Source organism: Bombus flavifrons, chromosome 11 (genome assembly GCF_040668555.2).
Source record: "Bombus flavifrons isolate JBK064 chromosome 11, iyBomFlav1_principal, whole genome shotgun sequence".
NCBI lineage: Eukaryota > Metazoa > Arthropoda > Insecta > Hymenoptera > Apidae > Bombus > Bombus flavifrons.
Window position 1 is genome coordinate 9,889,095 of NC_138452.1, and position 18,664 is coordinate 9,907,758.

Below are 18,664 nucleotides of genomic sequence, written 5' to 3' on the forward strand. Positions count from 1 at the left end.
AGCGGTAAAGCAAAGAGCGTAATCGCTCGCCGAATCGGATTTACCATACCGAAGTCGTAAACGAGTTTCGGTTCGTCACGAGACTCGTATCGTGACCTGTCGTTCCGTCGTCGAGATGCAAAGGAACGTCGCGATCGGTCGTTTTAAATCAGCCAGTTCCATCGACTAACTTATTAGAACGCCGTCGACCGGTTTCCATGCTCGATAATCGACCTAGTGACCTTTATACCAGCGACCTTACGTGTTTCTCCGCACGCAACCCGTGGCTAGAAATTACAGTTACGGGCTTCCTGGTGCATCGCACGGGCTCTCGCGAGACTTTCGTGCGAAGCTTTTGCCATGACGGTAACGTTGCCTTAACGGTACGCTTCTCCACTCGCAGCGCTCGACCACGCGACAGGCGACGAGACTTTTTTTCTTCCGATGGAGTAGCTTGTTGGATAGTTGCCGTCTACGTCACTGTTCCATCCTCTCTCCCTTTACTTCCAACCCACCCTGTTTTCCACTCTTTTTTCCATCGGTTTTACGAGCCGACTAAAGAACGTCATTCCTCGTTTGTACGATTTTCTACGAAGTAAAGCAGAATATTTCAGCTCTGAATGTTCGGCATTCGATTACGAGGCAAGCGATATCTCTGGAACATCCAACTACGTTTCTTTTGATTTGAGGCATCTTCTGACTTTAGCTGTCAAGATGCGGCAATCGTTGATATCCTACATCGCCCAGCGTGTGTCAGCTTTCGGTAGGTCGTAGATGCAGCGATCTCGTTGCGTCGATGGATCGTTGTCAGGGAAATTTCGTGCGCACAAGAGACGCAAGAAGAGTTCATGACACGTTTACACAGTCCCGTCCGAAGTTTATTTGGTCGCGATCTTACCCCTTCTCGTTCGACCCTAATCTTCTTGATCGATTCGCCTCTGTTTTGGAAACGGTCGAGCGCTCTAGAACCGCGCGTCTACGATTCTTCTCTGGGATCGAGTAAAAAGAGTGCGACGCAACCGTTGGAATTTCCTTCTCGAAACAGCCTTCGAAAACGAAGTTCCGAGGAAGGTAGGCAATTTGCGCGGGAAAAGTAGATTTTCAGGTTAATCAAATGAAAAGTTCGTATCGGCCCCGAGCCCGGCTTTACGCGCCGCTTGTTTCTCTCTCGCGTTCGACGAGGAAGAAGAACTAGCATCCAGCTACGATTTCTCTACCGTTTCCACGTGTTCCTTTCAGACGCGTCTGACGCGATTCCAGTGCGATTCGAATACAGCTGGAGTCGCGTTCCCACGCCAACCTTTCAGCAACGTTAAAGTAGACCACGCGGCGATTCGACCGACCTACGATCAAAGAGGAACGTAGCGGTCGCGAGATTTTCATTTCGACGAAAACCATCTAGATGATACGGGTGAAGCCCGAGCCGAGCCACTTCCTCCTCGTAAATGGCCCTTCTTCCTGTCCCGCGCTCGTCGTTTCAGAGTCGCTCTGTATCGATCGCCACGCGCGATTTTCCCCGCATTCTACCACGTAATAGCCAATAGTCGTAGTTAGCCAATTCCTTCTGCGCTAAAATTCTGCAAGGAAAAATGCTCGACTATTCCGACAGACGTTTATCCGGCCGTCGATTTGGAAGATCACGTTCGTTCGTTACGGTAACGAACTCAGCGAGCGGAAAGTGTTTTAATCGGAGGCTAGCCGTATACTCGTTTTGGCGAACCGAAAGCGAAGCGACCGGAAACGCGGCGGACGTGCATGGCGGCTAGCTCGACGAACGCCGTTCGCAAACGGAAACGAACCGTATGCTCGAACGAAAGAGACACGCTTAGTCGATCCGCGATGCAAACTGCTCGCGATTATCGACCGGAGAGAACCGCGCAACTATCTATCCTTGCTTCCACCTTGCCATCTTGCGATCTTCTCTCTCCTCTGACGGAGAATCCTTGGCGCAGTTGCTTCTCGGCGCCGATTTTCTCGTCCTGAGAAGATATCTCGTATGGACGAGCAGCGATAAACGTGAAAATAAGTTAACCCTTTGCGCTGGAGAACCTTTTCGGTCGGACGTAGCAGCTACTTTGGATGATTTAGCGTATACCTGACAGCTAGTAAAATGTTTTATATACAAATTAACATTATATTCTAATAATTTATCTATATTTACATCTTCGAAAATATGATTTTGTAATATTAATTTCTATATTCTTTCGTATGATAATTTATAAAGCATTCGCCAAGATGCATTCTTGAATGTAATCGATCTGATTTTTCAACAGTTGAAAATCAAGTGCCAAAAGTTTCTTTCGTTCTACGAGGAAATGATGGATTTCCTTTTGTATTATTTTGTTTTATTACTACGCTGTTCTATCACTGCCAAATGGACTATATGTAATTCGATAAAATAATATAAAACGTAAAATATTGCGTATCTATTATTTCCTTGCGAAAGGAACCCTTGGAACAACCTAATGCATCTGTGAACCTAATAGATCGCGTGAAAGGAACTGGTATGATTTAGCACACGATTGTAACGACTAAAGTAATGAGAAGTTGCGCGGTGTTGATGAACGCGTGACAAGTTATTTCTAAGGCGTCTTGAAGAAACATTAAGAGAGAACTTGCCGATGATACGAGAACAGGACATAATATCTTTGGCTATTTTAATTACGAATAACGTGTCAAACGTTGCTCTCCTTTTGCCGAGACCCTGCACACTCGAGTTATTCGGAATTTTGTCAAGTTTCCGAGACAATAGACACGTAGGTTTTGCCATCCACGTTTGACAAACTTACGCTGCGCTCCTTGTGTGTTATTTATACGCGAAAAAGAACAGGGAAACTAAGTGCGACAGAGTGATATTCTAAAGTAGATCTGATTAAACGAAAGTACAGAATCCTAAGGGTGTCGGCACTGCGAAAGAAATTTGCGAGAGATTTAAAACTACGGGAAATAATACTCTTACAACGCGTCTGTCAGATTAGACGCGAAGATGATGTCTAGGTTCTTGACACGGCTCAAAGCGGATAAAGGAACACCGTTTGCAGCGTATGTGACTATTTTTGTTACGACTGAATTCGACGACGCGGCGCTTAGTCAAATCGGAAGACAACTTACTTAACAAACACCGTTCGTGGAGTCTATCAAAGTCGCTCAGAATTAATAGAACGAGTCACGGATTATCGAGGCTAAGAAAAATCTTAAGATCGTCGGCGTACAGTAAGCGATACTTAGAGTGGCGAAAAACATTAGACGTATCGTCGATGAAAAGTATAAGGAGCAGAAGATCAAGGTGAGAACCTCGAGGAACGCCAGAAGTAACCTTGACCTCGCTTGAGAATGTGTTACTAAAACGGAATATTTGCTTTCTGTCGGATAGAAAGTTGGTTAACCACGAGAGCACACACCGCCGTTCATTTCAAGAGACTTTAACTCGGCGATCAAAACACAGCGACCGATAGTATCGAAAGCTTTACGAAAATCCGTATATATATATATATATATATATATATATAGCTTCAGTCTGAAACCCATTTTCGATACAATCGGAAAGATAGAGACGGAATTTCATAAGATCAGTTGCAGCGGATAAAGCCGTGTCGTTCCAACGACGATGTTATTAAAAAGAAAGGATCATCGCGTATCTAAAGAGCACGAAACGTAATTGCAATATAACCGCGTCCCGGTTGGATCTTCCGACGATCGGTTCGCGAAACGATCCGATCACGATCCACCTAGTTGTCCGGATCCATTTCGACGAGAAACATCGTTCGTGTTCGTTCTATAGAGCGTCGCCGTCGGTCTATGGACCAGACAGACCGAGTCTGATCGACAGCGTCGAGTCTGTTCGCTTCTGCCGCGTCTCGACTTGACCGATCCGACCCTCGCCTTCCGTCGGTGTCGAGCGATCAAGAACGACGATCGTTAACCAATGGAGAGCGTACAGAGACATCGGCGCTAGAACGCGCCGGTATAGACGGTGACTTTTTGCAAGACTGTAAACAGTTATAGACGACGGACGACGAGAAAGTAGCACATATTTTTAGCAGCGTAATCGTAGCTTAGGTCAGCTGCGGTGCAACGACCTGCGACAACTTGACTTTTCACCGTTGGTGCTGCGCGCTTTGCTAATTTGTCGCTTCGCCGTCGGGAAATTATTCGGCAAGCCTTTTCGCCTAGCGTCACCACGTGCAATCGCCACGCGTCCACGACGATAACGAACGCTACGTCAGCGAAGAACTTTTCCAGTGCGGTCGGTTTGGCGAAAGAGAGTGGACGGAGCAGAGTTGCGGCGAGATTACGTTACGTCGGTGCTTTGCTAACGTAATGTCGGGACAAACGGTAGCGCGTAAAAGAAACGGCCGGTTGACATCGAGTTTATTGACACGTTGCGGTTTGGGTTGGTAGGCGAAATAAATCGCCTCGGTGGACAACGAGATTCAACGAGTCGCACGAGTCGCGTTTCGTGTTACCGCGAACGACCGCGTGCCTCGCAGCTTTACACTTGCCCAGTGGTGCTCGCTCGTTGACGCTTTCGGAGACCGCGGTCACGCGATCCGTTTTTGGTGCGTCGTTCGCACTTTCCGGGTTGTTTTTCGTCTCGCCTCTGGTCGTTTGGCGCCGGCCTCTGGAATCCGGAAGTGGAACGCCAACCGTAGCTGCTTTAGGAGCACTCGTATCCTTTTACTCGCTTTAAATTCTTCTCTTTCCATCTTTTTTATCCTCCGATCGATCGACCATCGCACGATGTACATTCAAATTTCCTTCGCTTCCAGTTTTGGTCCAGTAAATCGATATCAACTTGGCCGAGCGTTACACCAACAGGTTCGCTCGTGCTAGAAACCGTGTATACTGCAAGTATTCTAATGTTGCCGCGGTTAGCAGGCTGAGAGACCTCCGTGTGATCGTAATTATCGACTTCAACTTCTAATTTATAGATCACGCGTCGTCTCTACTTCTTCTAGAATACCAGATTTTATTAAGCGTAGCCGTGACCATTTCAACAGCCCTTGTACCTTAATCGGACTTTACTGTCTCCTTTATACTCTTTTGTCTGGATTATGGGTCGATCGTACGGCAACCTCGTGTTCAACCTGATAAAAAAGCCAGCAATTTTTTCCAAGGTTTCTCGGTTATAAATCTGGCCGGCCGATGAATGTGCCCGTGACCATGATTACGCTCCTATCTTGATAGAATATATATTCTATTCGCTGGTAACCAGGCTACTGGCTGATGAGAGGCTATTTTTCTTCTAAAAGCCTTAAATAGGTTTAATCCGTCTATAGTAATTCAGCCTTATGAATTTTCACACACGAACCTATCTCTTCAGGTCTCCCTTCTTATTCTACCCTCCGTTCTTTCCATCCTGATTTGCTCGCATAAACGCTATTGCCCGCATATGTGAGTGACGCAACGCTTTAAGCGATAGTATCAATTCTTCTTCCACGTCAACCAAGAATTTCAGACAGAAGGTCTTACAAAGTCTATGTTTCTCTTATTTTCTCTCACATCGGCGATAGCACTTTCGACGTTCGTCTTTTTCTTATCGCGTAGCACCTCTCGTAAAAGGCATAGTTTCCCGTTTAACGCGTTTGGAATAAAACGATAGGAATAATATTCAGACTAAGTAAACAATATTCGAAGAGTCGTTCATGGAATTCTTTCAAACGTACGAGAATCGCGTCTCGAGCGCATAGTTGACAAAACTGAGTGTCACTGAGTCGAAACTGCCGCGCCCATGCGTCTGCAGCGCGTTATCAAATGGACCAAGAAACGCGTAACACGTGCCGCAGCATTTGCAAGCGAGCGTGACTAACTGTCGCGATATGCACATTCATCCGTGTAACCCGTGCGAGTAAACCCGTTACGAATCATCGATCGAATCCGCGGAGAGTGATCGAATCGTATCGATTTCGAAGGAAACGACGAGCCAGACAAAGTGTCAGAAATTCGGTGCAATCGCAGGCGTCGTATCGCTGCGGCGAATTTGCAGCATCCTCTTGCTCGTAATCGTCCTCGTCGCTTTCTCCGGTCAGCGGCAGATCGAAGATGAAGTTATCGTTCGTTCACCCGAGAATTCTCCAATTTCGCGTGTCACGGAGCTTGCCTTCGCTGCTCGTAATGAACGTGTTTCGCGCGAATCGCTCGCTTGTTCGTCTGTTTTTCGCTAATTACGATGGCAGATACATATGTATGTTGCGGTCACGATGCAGGCAACGTTTCGTGAGACGCGTTACGACCACGGAATCGACATAAAGGTAGAAGCAACGGATCTAACGGTCGAATTTCTGTCGAATGCCAAGGCAGTTGTGCTTACAGAGAATAACGATTCGAAGCTTCGCATGTCGTTCCGTGGTCCGTCGAAGTCGATTGCATTCGTGAAAATACCCCGTTGATAAACATTTACAGTACAATGCATTAGCGTTAGACGACTGCAGTTGAAACGACGAGAAAGAATAGCCAAAAATAGAAGAAAAAATAAGGCTGTTTCTGGTCGAACGACTGCGAAGTCGTTTCAACTTGATCGACACTGTGTTTACACCGACGAATTCGAGCAACCAGTGCCGGTGGTCGACTCGATCGTTCGATCTAGAAGTTGCCTAACTCGAACTAGGTTCAAATATTTGTTTTATCTTCTCGTTTCCTCGACCCGATTCGTCGGAACGACAAAGTACCCGTTACAAAACGGTGTCCCAGCTCGCGTCTGGTATATCGAGCTCGAGCAACCGTGGCGAAAGCCCGTGGACCAATCGCGGTTTATCTTATCGCGAACGATTTTGAAAAAAGAAACTTCTTTTTCTACGGTATTTGCACAAGAACCGCTGCTTGAGATCGATCTTCGATGGAGCGGAGGATAGCGAAATTCAACGATCGATCCTTCCTTTGTGTTTCAGCTGTACCGTCGTTTTGTTCAACCCACGAAAGAACACGCAGGCCCACGTGTTGAACGCTTGTCGCAAAACGGTAACTTCTTTGGCCCTCGCTGGCGATGGGAGGTTCCTGGCCACCGGAGAATGCGGTCACATGCCGAACGTGCGAGTTTGGGACATCTCCGATCCGTACAATGCCGTGCAGTTCGCCGAATTTTCCGGACACAAGTACGGCATCAACTGCGTGGTGAGTAGCAAGCGGGGAAAACCTGCAACCTGTTCGCAAAAATCGGTTACAATCGATTACGCGCGGATCGTGAAAACGAAACCGGAGAAGCTTCGGAGTGGCGAGTGCAGCGAACGCATTGACGAGTCGTTTTTCCTTTTAATAGATCGTTTAATTAACTATATCTGCGTTAGCTTCGCGATATCACTGACGGTATCTGCCAGCGCGTATTCGATTGTCAATCAGATTCTCTCTCTCTCTCTCTCTCTCTCTCTCTCTCTCTCTGCCTCGACAATTCTACGGCAGAAATTACGCCGAACATCGTTGGAAACTTTTGTTTCTCGGATCGATACGTCGGGTCTGGTAGTGCAAGCTGCCTGTCGGTCACTCGAATCTGCATCACGCGCCAAGAAAATAAAGCGCTTAATTCGAGGGTACGTTTTGTTTCGCCGAGAGGAATTTAATTTCGAGGGTCTTTGTCGCGCCGCTTTGTTCGCGTTTACCTCGGCGCGAACCGCCGGTTTCCACGTGAAATTACTTTCCGCAAGCAGAGAATCCAGCTTTTCGAGTCCTATTGCGACGAACACCGAAAGTACCGCGATGAATGCTCGCCGCCGCGTCGAACGCGCCTTTACGAACTCACGACTTTACCTCTGTTACGTCACCGCTCGCATGTTAATTAAGATCCACGGCTTTTATCTCGGCACCCGCTTACCAAAGACTCCGTTTCAAGCTGCTTCCGCGGCCGTGCGGTCGCCCCTAACACAACTACGTGTCGTTGCAGATATATAAAGTTGTAATCATCAAGATCGCGCGCTATCTCTTTCTTCGTTTCGTCGCTTTGCGGATGAAACGCCGTCCTGTAAAAGTACAATTTCTATGGTCGTTCGACCTCGAATAAATATAATTGAAATATTCTCGGGTCAACGACGATTCCGTCTCGCTGCAGACAATTTTCGCGATAGACTGCTAACGAGGAACAAGCAAGCGGTTGCAGGAGCGACGCGCGTTTCATCGGACAAAGTGCGTGAATACGAGATCGCATTCTCAACGAATGGACAACGGTATCCCTTCCTTTTTTCTTTTTTTCCTTTTTTCTTTTTTTTTCTTTTATTATTGCTAGCCGTTGCATTCTCTCGACATCCGTCGAATACGATGATCTTTGGTCGAAAACGTGCAAGGCTCGGATTCTCTCGTTTCTTTTCTTGCTTCGGTCGATCGTAATCGAGACGACAAACTAGAGAACGTTTTTACACGCGTGTTCGTACGATGGTTTTTTCTCAAGGCATTTTCACCGAGCAACAAGTACGTGGTATCCGTGGGCTCTCAACACGATATGATCGTCAACGTCTGGGACTGGAGGAACAATGTTAAAGTGGCGTCGAACAAAGTGTCGAGCAAAGTGAAGGCCGTCTGCTTCGCGGAAAACGGCAATTACTTCGTTACCGTCGGCAACAGACACGTCAAGTTTTGGTATCTCGAATACTCGCGCAGTGCCAAGGTAAGTCAGATGTTAACGCGCCGTCTTTGTCTGAGACGAACGCGGTCTCTCTTTTCTACCGTACCCTGATCGATCGAAGAGTAATTTTGCACGGACGAGTCGTAAGGGAAGTAGAAAAGAAAGAAAGAGGATGATCGGAGGAGGAGGCAGGTGGCGAAGTAGAACGGTAACGCGAAGGTAGTGATAGTGGGAACTTTGTTGCGCAGTATAAGGAACCTGTGCCTTTGATGGGTCGGTCTGCCATATTAGGAGAACAGAGAAACAACGATTTCGTGGACGTAGCCTGCGGCCGAGGGGATATGGCGGATTCGACGTACGCGATCACCAAAACGGGGCTTCTATGCGAATTTAATAACAGGAGGCTGTTGGACAAATGGGTGGAGCTTCGCGTAAGTAATGACTTTGCTCGTAATGGCTGTGCCGGATGCTGTGTTTTTAAGGATATTACGTGACCATGAACCGACGAGGCTCGTCACGACACGCTGCTCTCGTCGAGGAATTTATTTTAACGCGATTTGCATGGAAACGCGGTGCCAACTTGTCTCTTGGAATTGTCGAGCGTATACGCGGCACCGTGCAACGCGCGATCTACCTTGTCCGTAGCTCGTTTCAAGGAGCGGCTGTTTTCAGACGAGCAGTGCCAATTGCATGGCCGTTGGAGACAAATACATCTTCATCGGCTGCGCGGAGGGAATCGTGAGGTGTTTCAGTCCCAGCACGCTTCAGTTCATCACCACGTTACCGAGAACGCATTACCTAGGCGTGGACGTCGCTCAGGGATTGTCCATTAGGTGCGAGAATCTAAACGTCTCCTTAGATAAATTTAATCCGACGACGATCTATCGGTGTCCCTTCGTCAAGCCTATCGTCTGTCAATTGCAGTCACATGTCTCAGCATCCAACGAACGCGAGGTATCCGGACGCGATCGCGCTGGCGTTCGACGAAAGGAACAACAAGCTGACCTGCGTCTACAACGACCACAGCATCTACGTGTGGGACGTGCGGGACATCAGGCGGGTCGGCAAGTCCCATTCGTTTCTCTACCACTCGGCGTGTATCTGGGGCGTCGAGATGTATCCCACAGGATCGGATTCCATGACCAGCATGCCGGCTGGCAGTTTCATCACCTGTTCCAGCGACGACACCATCCGCGTGTGGAACCTCGAGAAGGACATCTCTCCGGACGACACGCTCTACAAGCGAAACATCTACAGCAACGAGTTGCTCAAAGTGCTCTACATAGATCCGGAGCTGACTTACTTGAAAGATCTGGATCTGGCCGCTGCCGGGTCGAGCGAAAAGAGCGACGCATCGTACGACGGACGAAACGGAGTCAGATCGATCCGAGTGAGCCCGGACGGGAAACATTTGGCGTCCGGTGATCGATCTGGCAATATTCGAATTCACGACCTCTCCTCGTTGGAGGAACTGTGCTTGATCGAGGCGCACGACGCCGAAGTACTCTGCCTGGAGTATTCCAAATTCTCCCGGTACTCGGCGGAGCCTCCGAGGCTGCTCGCCAGTGCCTCCAGGGATAGGCTGATCCACGTGTTCAGCGTCGATCAAGGATACAACTTTTTGCAAACGCTCGACGATCATAGTTCGTCCATCACTGCCGTTAGGTTCTTCAATCAGAGTAATCAGAGCAATCAGATACAAATGGTCTCCTGCGGTGCCGACAAGAGTATTATCTTCAGGCAGCTGCAATCGGTAAGTCGGTCACCGTTCCCTCGTAGCGTCGTTTCGCGAGCGTAGTCGAAGATTTCGATCGTTTCAGACACCGGGAGGAATGCCGCAATTCGCCAGGGGTCACAACGCCCAGGGCAAGACCACTCTGTACGATATGGAGGTCGATTCCGGACAGAAACACGTCTTGACCGCCTGCCAGGACAGGAACATAAGGGTTTACAACGTAGCCACGGGTAAACACAGTAAAACGTTCAAGGGGTCTGTCGGCGAAGACGGATCGCTCATCAAAGTGGTCCTAGGTAAGGCAAAGTATAATGGCAATGCAAACATTCACGCTTGGTCGGAGCTACTCTGGTGGAACGATCGATAGACGGTGATGGTAAACCGCGTAACTTGCACGTTTCAGACGCATCGGGAATCTACGTAGCTACCTCGTGTACGGATAAGACGTTGTGCGTGTACGATTACTATAGCGGCGAATGCATGGCCACTATGCTCGGTCACTCGGAGTTGGTGACAGGGCTGCGCTTCAGTCCCGACTGCCGCAACCTCGTGTCCGCTAGCGGAGACGGTTGTATATTCGTGTGGCGCGTTCCACGCGACATGGTCGTCACTATGCAGGCGCGTCTCGCTCAGCAAGCGATGCGAGCTGGAAAGTAAGAGAACCTTACGTGTGCCTCTTATAGTTTCGAACGAAAGAAAAACGCGATCGATGGAACGATATGAATGGAAATGCGATGTTACAGAAGGCCGTCACAAGTGAACGGCACGGGGATCGACATACAGCTGGACAACGAAACTTTCGGCTCGCCACCGCCGGAATTCCTTGATCCAAACGCGAACCCAACGTCGCAGAACGTAGGCGTGGACTACAGATTCAGCGTGGGCCAGCTACCCCTCTGGGCGAAGAAGCAGATAAACACGACGAACGCGGACGAAGGTGCTGTCCTCGGTTCGAACGTGAGACCCCTCGGCGTCGACCTGCCGAAGGGCAGATGGGCGCAAAGGGTTCAGCAAGGAGACGGTATAACGGTCAAGTCTGTGTACGACAGCGACGAAGTTATACCGTTTCCTCCGCCTCGTGGCGCTATCGATTCCGATGGCGGTGGCGGAGGCGGCGGTTCGAAAGATAGTTCGATCGACAGCGGAACCGAGACCAAGTGCAGCAGCGATTATCGCAGGGAAACGATCGTCATCAAAAGGGTAAGGTCGCTTTCTGAAACGCGTTACCCGTGGGCAAAGATCGCGCGCTTATCTCTTATCGTTTTCGAGATCATCCTCGGCATCGATCCGCGCTAAAACGAACCTCCTAATGGATCGATGAATCGTTCCTTTTCTTCTCTTTTTCTTCGAATGGTGCTCACGATACGCTAACGATCGATAACTGGTTCTAGGAAGAGGACGAAACTGTATTTCAACCTTGCCCAGATAGTTACAGAGAATTAGCAGATGAAACGAAACAGGTACTAACTGATTCCCAGTAACACAATAATTGTAATAATTTCTCCGTATCCAGTGAGTGTTATTAGTGTGCTGCATTTGCGAATCGCGGGCAGCTCGCGAGAGAAACGGGCCAACCACACTTGCGTTTGTCGTTTACTTTGTCCAGTCAGCTTCCACACTGCTCAATTTCTTTTATTTTATTTTATTTCTTCCATCGTAACGTCAAATTATTTGTTCGCGATTGTTTTGTGTTCATTCTATTTTGTTTCAACCGATGACATATAGGTGATCGGTGGTAACGTGACTGTAACTAGAGGTAGCAATATCACGGAATTGACACGACAATCAAGGAGTCGTCATCATACCGACGATAGCAGTCTTGGCAGCTTTAAATTTGAGGTATAATCTCACTAACGCCTCAGACACACTTATAGCAAAGTATCGCCAATCAGTAACGCAGTCAAACAAAAAAACATCCAAAATACGTATATCGAGTTTAAGAACGATCATTGTTTCTTTCATTGTGTCACGATCATTGTGCCTTTCTATACTTGTAGCTTTTCAGTTACTCATGTTGGTTGCTTTAATTTCTCGTGATAAGTACATATATATATACCTAACCTTAGAGCCTCGAAACAGCCGAAATTCACGCTTCATCAAGTAACAATAGCTCGTAGGTGAAACAACGTTTGGAAAGAGGAACGTTCGCGTCTAAAATATTTTAATTATGTATCGTATAGGATCACGAGAGTACCGAGCACGACGGAGACGTGGAAGATTATTCGGAAGGAGAGAATGGTACAACCGGTTCAGAGAAATCTCATCACAGATTGATGTATTATCCTGCACCGGAAGATACGGTGTCGAATCAATTCACCGTAAACGCGATGGACGTCGAAGAACTTCGAAGGTTGGAGACGTCACCTTCTCGTTTATCGTTTTACGAATTTTCTACAGCCAAGTTATCCGAAAAAGTAATTACCGAAAATGTTTCACAGGTCTCAGAGGAGACAGAAGAAGCCTAGAAACGGAGAGAGCGGTCGAACGAGCGAATTAACCGCTTCTGGTAGTCAAGACGACTCGGACTCCGAGGGCGGCGCTTCAACGCCCAGTGCCGAGCGAAATCCTCTGTCTATGTTGTCGGAAGCTAGTTCAGAGGGATTCGACCAACTGGCCAAGCAGAGTCACCGTGAAAAGTTCCTTAAGAACGCTTTTGAATCTCTCAGCGGTGCCGAAGAGCCTACGAATAGAAGCGTTAAAACGACTAGCATCAGTTCCCAGTTTCACGGAAGGTAATTGCTTATCGTTTATCGTTGCGAATAGATTTCTTCGAGAGTTGACGAAATGAACGCGCGCGATTGCAGACTCAGCGGTAACGGCGATAACGGCGGCAACAACAAGATTCGCAACGCAGCGGTAGTGAACGCAACGAAGCAAGCGAGAGGTGACTCGGACGTCGTGAAGAAGCGCGAAGAGTTGCAAAGGAGAATAGAGGAAACCAGAAGAAAATTGCAAAGCGTAAGTACCGCGAAACGAAACGTTATCAGCACCGCGTGATTCATAGGCGATATTGCAGTTTGATCGTTGGTTTTTCAGGTCGGCTATAAATCGTCGTTAAAAACCAGTCAAAGCATATCCGACTTAAGCAGCCATATACCGGAGAAACATCATCGTTCGAATAGATTGAGCACAGGTAACAAATCTGGTCAGCAAACCCAATACTCGAAACCGATCAATCCCTGTAAACCTATACCGAATCCAAAGCCCCCGTTAAAACCTCAACAACTCGTTAACAAAATATCGGTTGTGGGTAATGCGCCACTTAAGCTAGATATTCCGAACGATAACTGCTTATCCAAAAGTCCGACTACGTCGTGCGTAAATGACAAGACAAAACCGTCTCTTAGTCGACCGTTAACGTTAACCTTAAAGAAAACTGAAAAGTATAAGCTATCGCTGAATAAACCGAATCAATCTTTGCCCGAATCGCCCGTCTGTGAAGAACTAAAGCTCTTAAAGGAACAGTGTAAAAAGAACGTTAGCCGATTCGCGAGATTCGCTCAGAAAAGGAGATCGTGTAGTTACTTTATCGGACTCGATGACAACGAGGAAGACATGGAAAATATAGCCAAGTCTTTCGAGAGTTTGCCCGCGATGAACGAACGCAACATAGAAAACTTGAACGACCCGATGGACGACGGGGACGAAGGGAACGGAAACTTCAGCGACGACTCCCTGGAAGGTGACTTCAAAAATCCACCTCGACGATGCGTCAGCGATTATCAGATAAACATGCATATCGACCATCAACAAGGCACTCAGAGAAACTATTCCACGTATCAGACTTTCTCGAAACGAATTCTAACCGGCTCTCAAGAAAGCATCCTTTCGGACGCCTCGGTCGAGTCTTTCTCGAAAGGAAGCGCTGAAATTTTGGATTATAGCCACTACGACAACGACAGGCATTCGAGCGCGAGCTTCTTCTTGTCCCGCCGAAAGATGCAAGCTGGTCGAAGTCACGAAAGCATTCTCACGGATGAATCCGATTATCAGATGTTCCCGTTGCACGAGAACATCGATCACCGAAGCACCGAAAGCGTGTTGACCGACGACTCGGACTCTTTAGTGAAATCCGCGCCGTTGGAGATGCTGTTCGATTCCCACTATAAACGAAAAAGGCAAAATTCGGAAACGTACAGCGGTAATCCCAACAACGCCGTGATACCATCGAGTAATACCGAAAATTCTGCCAACGATCCAACGTCTTGTCGGGCTGTATTCAGATCGAAATCGCTGCAGGACACGCGAATAAGCCAAGCCAGGAACGAGAATAGCTATTCGGAGGATAACGCGCAGCCGGCAACTTGCATCTACTACGAATTCAATTTCAACGATCAGAACGACACGAACGTCGAAATGAGAATCGGAACTAAATCGGACACGATGTCGCGAAGCAATAGCCTAAAGGTTGCAAAGGAGCCGCAATCGATGTTGATCCTGAACGATTTCGTGGCTCACAAACCACCGAAACCTAAACGCAACTCGGCTCGAACGCAGAGCATGCGGAACAGAGCACGCCCCGCCTGGAACAAGTACGTAGACTCTGCGTCTCAGTCTTCCTGCGTCAAGCCCGCCGATTCCGACAACTATCCGAACAAGTCTCACGGGGAGGATCGAGCAGCCAGAAACGGTGCCGAAGCGAAGTCCGATACGAACGAATCTTTGCACGCTTCCAAGAGGATCGAGCAGTTGTTGCAACCCTCCAGCTATTCTTTGCAGTCAAGCGACGATAAAGATTCGAAGACCAAGTTTTACAGCCTGCAGACTCGTCGGGCCGACAAAGGTATCGCGTACGACGCGGGTGGACCGATGGACAACTTTGCCTTCGATCCAAACGATTCCTCTTGTCAAACGAAGAGCTATGGAGCCCACGACGTGGACGAGGATCAAATAGATTCTTCCCACGCGGAGAGAAATCGACATCGTTGCTTCGAGAATCAGATACCAACGAAAGACACGCAGGAGACCTACGACTCTCTGGAACCTCCCACAGCTGTCTCCTGCGACTTGCAAGCGACCGGCATGCAAAACGCTTCCAATCTATTGACGACGAACGAACGCATCGACAATTTGGACGCTAGCGTCGATCTCAGAATCACTCGAGCCATCGAAGGGACCGTTAAGTTGCTTTCCAAGGAATTCGAAAACTTGGTGAGAAGGGAGCAATACCTTATGAAGGAGAAGTGTCTGCGAATGTCGCATTGTCAGGAAACGAGCGAGAACTTCGCCAAGCTGGAGGCGGAAAGGGACGGCAGATTTTGTTCGCTGAGGCGAGACATAAGATTCCATTCCGGGGGCGAAGATAGCGATTGCGCGGACACGTCTGCGATGGACAAGTCGATGATGGAAAGCGGTTCCTCCACGTCCGCTTCGAGCTGCACGAACTCGCCAAAGCGAATGTGGCCGCCAGCCTCGCGCTGCCAAAGTCACACCAAGTGGACTAAAACGTTGCCCACCATTAATCAAGTCATTCTACCATCCAAGCATCTGTACGCAGGTACTTCACCTGAAAGAAAATTGTCCTATCATTCTGTTCGTTTCGTTCGCTGCAGTAGTAGTACAGTTTTTCTTATCTGGATGCCGAGAAACCCTGCCATTCTGCCGTGATCATTTTCGCTGCTCGATTATCGATCTCGATCGATGCCCATGGGGCAACGTAGCCGCCGCAACGCGAGAAAACAAGGTTTTTCGCAACGAAAAGCATGAGAAATCGCGGAAAGGAAAGAACCAGTAGCAACGTTCTCGGATAGTCGAACGTGTCGGGCAAGAAAATCGAGGAACGAGTCGTTAAATGTTTGTAACGAGTGTGTAACGACAACCGCAAATCGTGTAAATACCGTCGTTCGACACTCGGCACAGCACGATCACAAAAGTTTCTCATCGTTTATTACGTCTAAGATAATTTTCTTTTCCGCATCCTAAATGTGAATGTTATTCTCTATAGTTTTGTTATATCTGTCGACATAGTATCATTACTATCCGACCGAAATTATATTTCGCTTCTTTTATTTTAGTTAGCGACGATAGCGATCGCGTACTTTTCAGTTTGAACATTTACGAATATTTTTTCGAATTTTTCGTTTGGCATGACACGTGATCGACAGCATGTTTTGTCTTCACGATGTAGTTTAATCCCGCTTCCTTGTCCCACTATCGATCATTTTTATCTTATTTTATTAATTATACTCGTGTGCCAAAGTCGATCGCGTTGACCGTGCACGTACTACCAAGCGTCTATACTATTTCATAGTTTGCATTCGCGGAGTGCGAAGTTACGTCGATCGGCTTTGGACTGGAATTTCTCTTTTTTATTTATCTCACGCACTCCACATACATTTTGCATCTTTGTTTTCCTACGAAAGTCATGATTTTTCGAATTTTTATATTTACTATAATTCATTAACCAGACGGTTAATCGTACGTTGATCTACCGTCTCGCGATTAATTCGTTGCTTCCGCGATGTGCATGAATGAGAGAAAGCAGCTTGCCTTTCAACGTTCTGAAAATTCCTAAACCGTAGATTTCGTTGTTTGAAATTTAAAAGACGTAAAGCCCAGCTAAGCAAACCTAATGCCATGATTAAGAAAGAAAAAACAAAAAAAAAAAAGAAAAAAAAAAGAAAAAGAAAGAGAAAGAACAGTCAGAGGTAAGTGTAACTCTATAGAAAAGAGACACGATCATTATAAATACACATTAAAAATCTTTGAGCTAAGGGAAAAAGTAGCTTAGTGCATGTGTGTGCGTGTTGTTGTCGACAGTTGGCAGTAGTGGGGGGCGAATCTCGTCAAAAGTTTTTGACAGCGAAGAAGAGGGGGGTGGCATGCGACGTGCCTGCTCGCTGAGTGATCTTTCCGTCAGCCCGCCAAATAGGTTACTGCATGGCCCGATACAAGGTACCCTTTCATTGTGTGCCACGTCTATGAGGGTCTTTCCAACGACAATTATCTAAATTACACCGGGAGAACGTCGACGGGCAACTTGGTCTTGCCCTTTCAAAGTTGTTCCTCGTTTTTGCCATTCTTCTTCATCATACGTTCGATACAGCCCTCTACTAGTTGTCAAAGTCACGGTACAAGGTCGTATGATTTTACTAGAAGTTACTTTGGAACGACCCCCTTTTATAATATAGAAACTTTGAATCGATAGTTCGATATTTTGTCTATGCCGATGTCGATGGCATCGTGAACCTCCGCAGAGATTAAATTTCAGATCGTTTGAATTGGAAAAGCGTTAACGTTAGCGGATATGATGGTCGATGTGGCAGTTTTATACAAAGTATCGAACAGTTTCGCTCTTACTTCTCTCTAAAATAGAAATTTGCTCTGTGCAGTGTTGCATTTTATCGCTAAAGATAGATAGACGATGACTTTACGTAAGGTGAATTTGTTGCTAATTGGTGGTAATAGTTTCAGGAAAAGTAGGTAATAAGAACGCGAACGCTTCGGCGAGAAGTGGACTAGGAAGTGCAAATAGCGGGAATCAGTCGCGGCACGGTTCCACGAAGAATCATTCTTCTCACATGACAAGGAGCAGCAGCGTTGGCGTCCTAAATCAGGTATACATCAATTTTAGTAAATTGTCAAAGCGCGTGAAATTGTAGGAAATGCGTTCTCTGTTTTAACGATATTGTTGCAGAGTGACTCGGAATCGGACGTTGGAGCTGGAAACAACAGGGGTTGGAACAATCAGACAGGCAGCAACAGAATAAGCGGCTTAATGAGGCCGACGATCAGTTCGCAAAACAAAATCAATCATCAGGCGAAGTCGAACTCCTCTTCCAACAGCAATTTGCCTTCCGTTCTCAGAAGAAGAGGAATGCAGGGAGCATATTCAAGTGGTAATTATCGTCACAGTTATTAACGAAAGCTTAAGCAACCAAGTTACCCGCCGATACATTGGCTTCAACCATGTTACGCGTATTCTTTTGCAGTAAATCTAAGTCAAGTGGGTAATCAGGAAGATTCAAGTTCGGAAGATACCTCCTCTAATGGAAACGGTGGAAAACCGGCGCTTCCACCGAGACCTCGAAGTATCAGTATCGACCACTCCACGACGAGGTACGTTAAATAAAATTGAAACTTATCTTTCTCTTTTTCTATACGCGTTAATCGGAATTCCATCATCGATGTATCTCGCTTCCTTTTACAGCTTAAGTCTACCCGGTACAACGGTAAGAAGGTCGGGATCGACGACGATTATAACTAACGGTCGTAACGGAAATAACACGATGGGACAGAATGCAAGTCGAATGTCGACAACAAATCGCAATCAATTGGATCCTAGCCCACAGGAACTTCCAGTTAAAGATACCGATCGTGCCATCGATGTAGCCAGTGCCGAATGTAAGTAGCGCGATTATCTTCATTTTCCTTTATTTTGTCTATGTGCGTGTCCTTTACAC

General features: G+C 47.2%; 1 protein-coding gene across 8 annotated transcripts in view; it reads left to right on the plus strand.

Moving 5' to 3' along the window:
* The window catches only part of Wdr62 (WD repeat domain 62), a 114,792-nt gene that overhangs the window by 91,275 nt on the left and 4,853 nt on the right, over positions 1 to 18,664 (plus strand). For 3 of the 8 annotated variants that reach the window (XM_069124135.1, XM_069124137.1, XM_069124138.1), the window contains 19 exons: positions 6,867 to 7,089; positions 8,354 to 8,569; positions 8,776 to 8,958; positions 9,200 to 9,360; positions 9,452 to 10,280; positions 10,348 to 10,558; positions 10,666 to 10,915; positions 11,006 to 11,462; positions 11,654 to 11,722; positions 11,988 to 12,101; positions 12,443 to 12,612; positions 12,701 to 12,994; positions 13,067 to 13,220; positions 13,299 to 13,395; positions 17,022 to 17,156; positions 17,670 to 17,818; positions 17,899 to 18,100; positions 18,194 to 18,320; positions 18,412 to 18,605. In XM_069124135.1, the coding sequence (XP_068980236.1) occupies positions 6,867 to 7,089; positions 8,354 to 8,569; positions 8,776 to 8,958; positions 9,200 to 9,360; positions 9,452 to 10,280; positions 10,348 to 10,558; positions 10,666 to 10,915; positions 11,006 to 11,462; positions 11,654 to 11,722; positions 11,988 to 12,101; positions 12,443 to 12,612; positions 12,701 to 12,994; positions 13,067 to 13,220; positions 13,299 to 13,395; positions 17,022 to 17,156; positions 17,670 to 17,818; positions 17,899 to 18,100; positions 18,194 to 18,320; positions 18,412 to 18,605 (4,235 nt within the window). Of the gene's footprint in view, positions 1 to 6,866; positions 7,090 to 8,353; positions 8,570 to 8,775; positions 8,959 to 9,199; positions 9,361 to 9,451; positions 10,281 to 10,347; positions 10,559 to 10,665; positions 10,916 to 11,005; positions 11,463 to 11,653; positions 11,723 to 11,987; positions 12,102 to 12,442; positions 12,613 to 12,700; positions 12,995 to 13,066; positions 13,221 to 13,298; positions 15,760 to 17,021; positions 17,157 to 17,669; positions 17,819 to 17,898; positions 18,101 to 18,193; positions 18,321 to 18,411; positions 18,606 to 18,664 lie in introns of all 8 variants that reach the window. The other 5 variants (XM_069124133.1, XM_069124132.1, XM_069124134.1 and 2 more) reach the window with 3 other exon arrangements.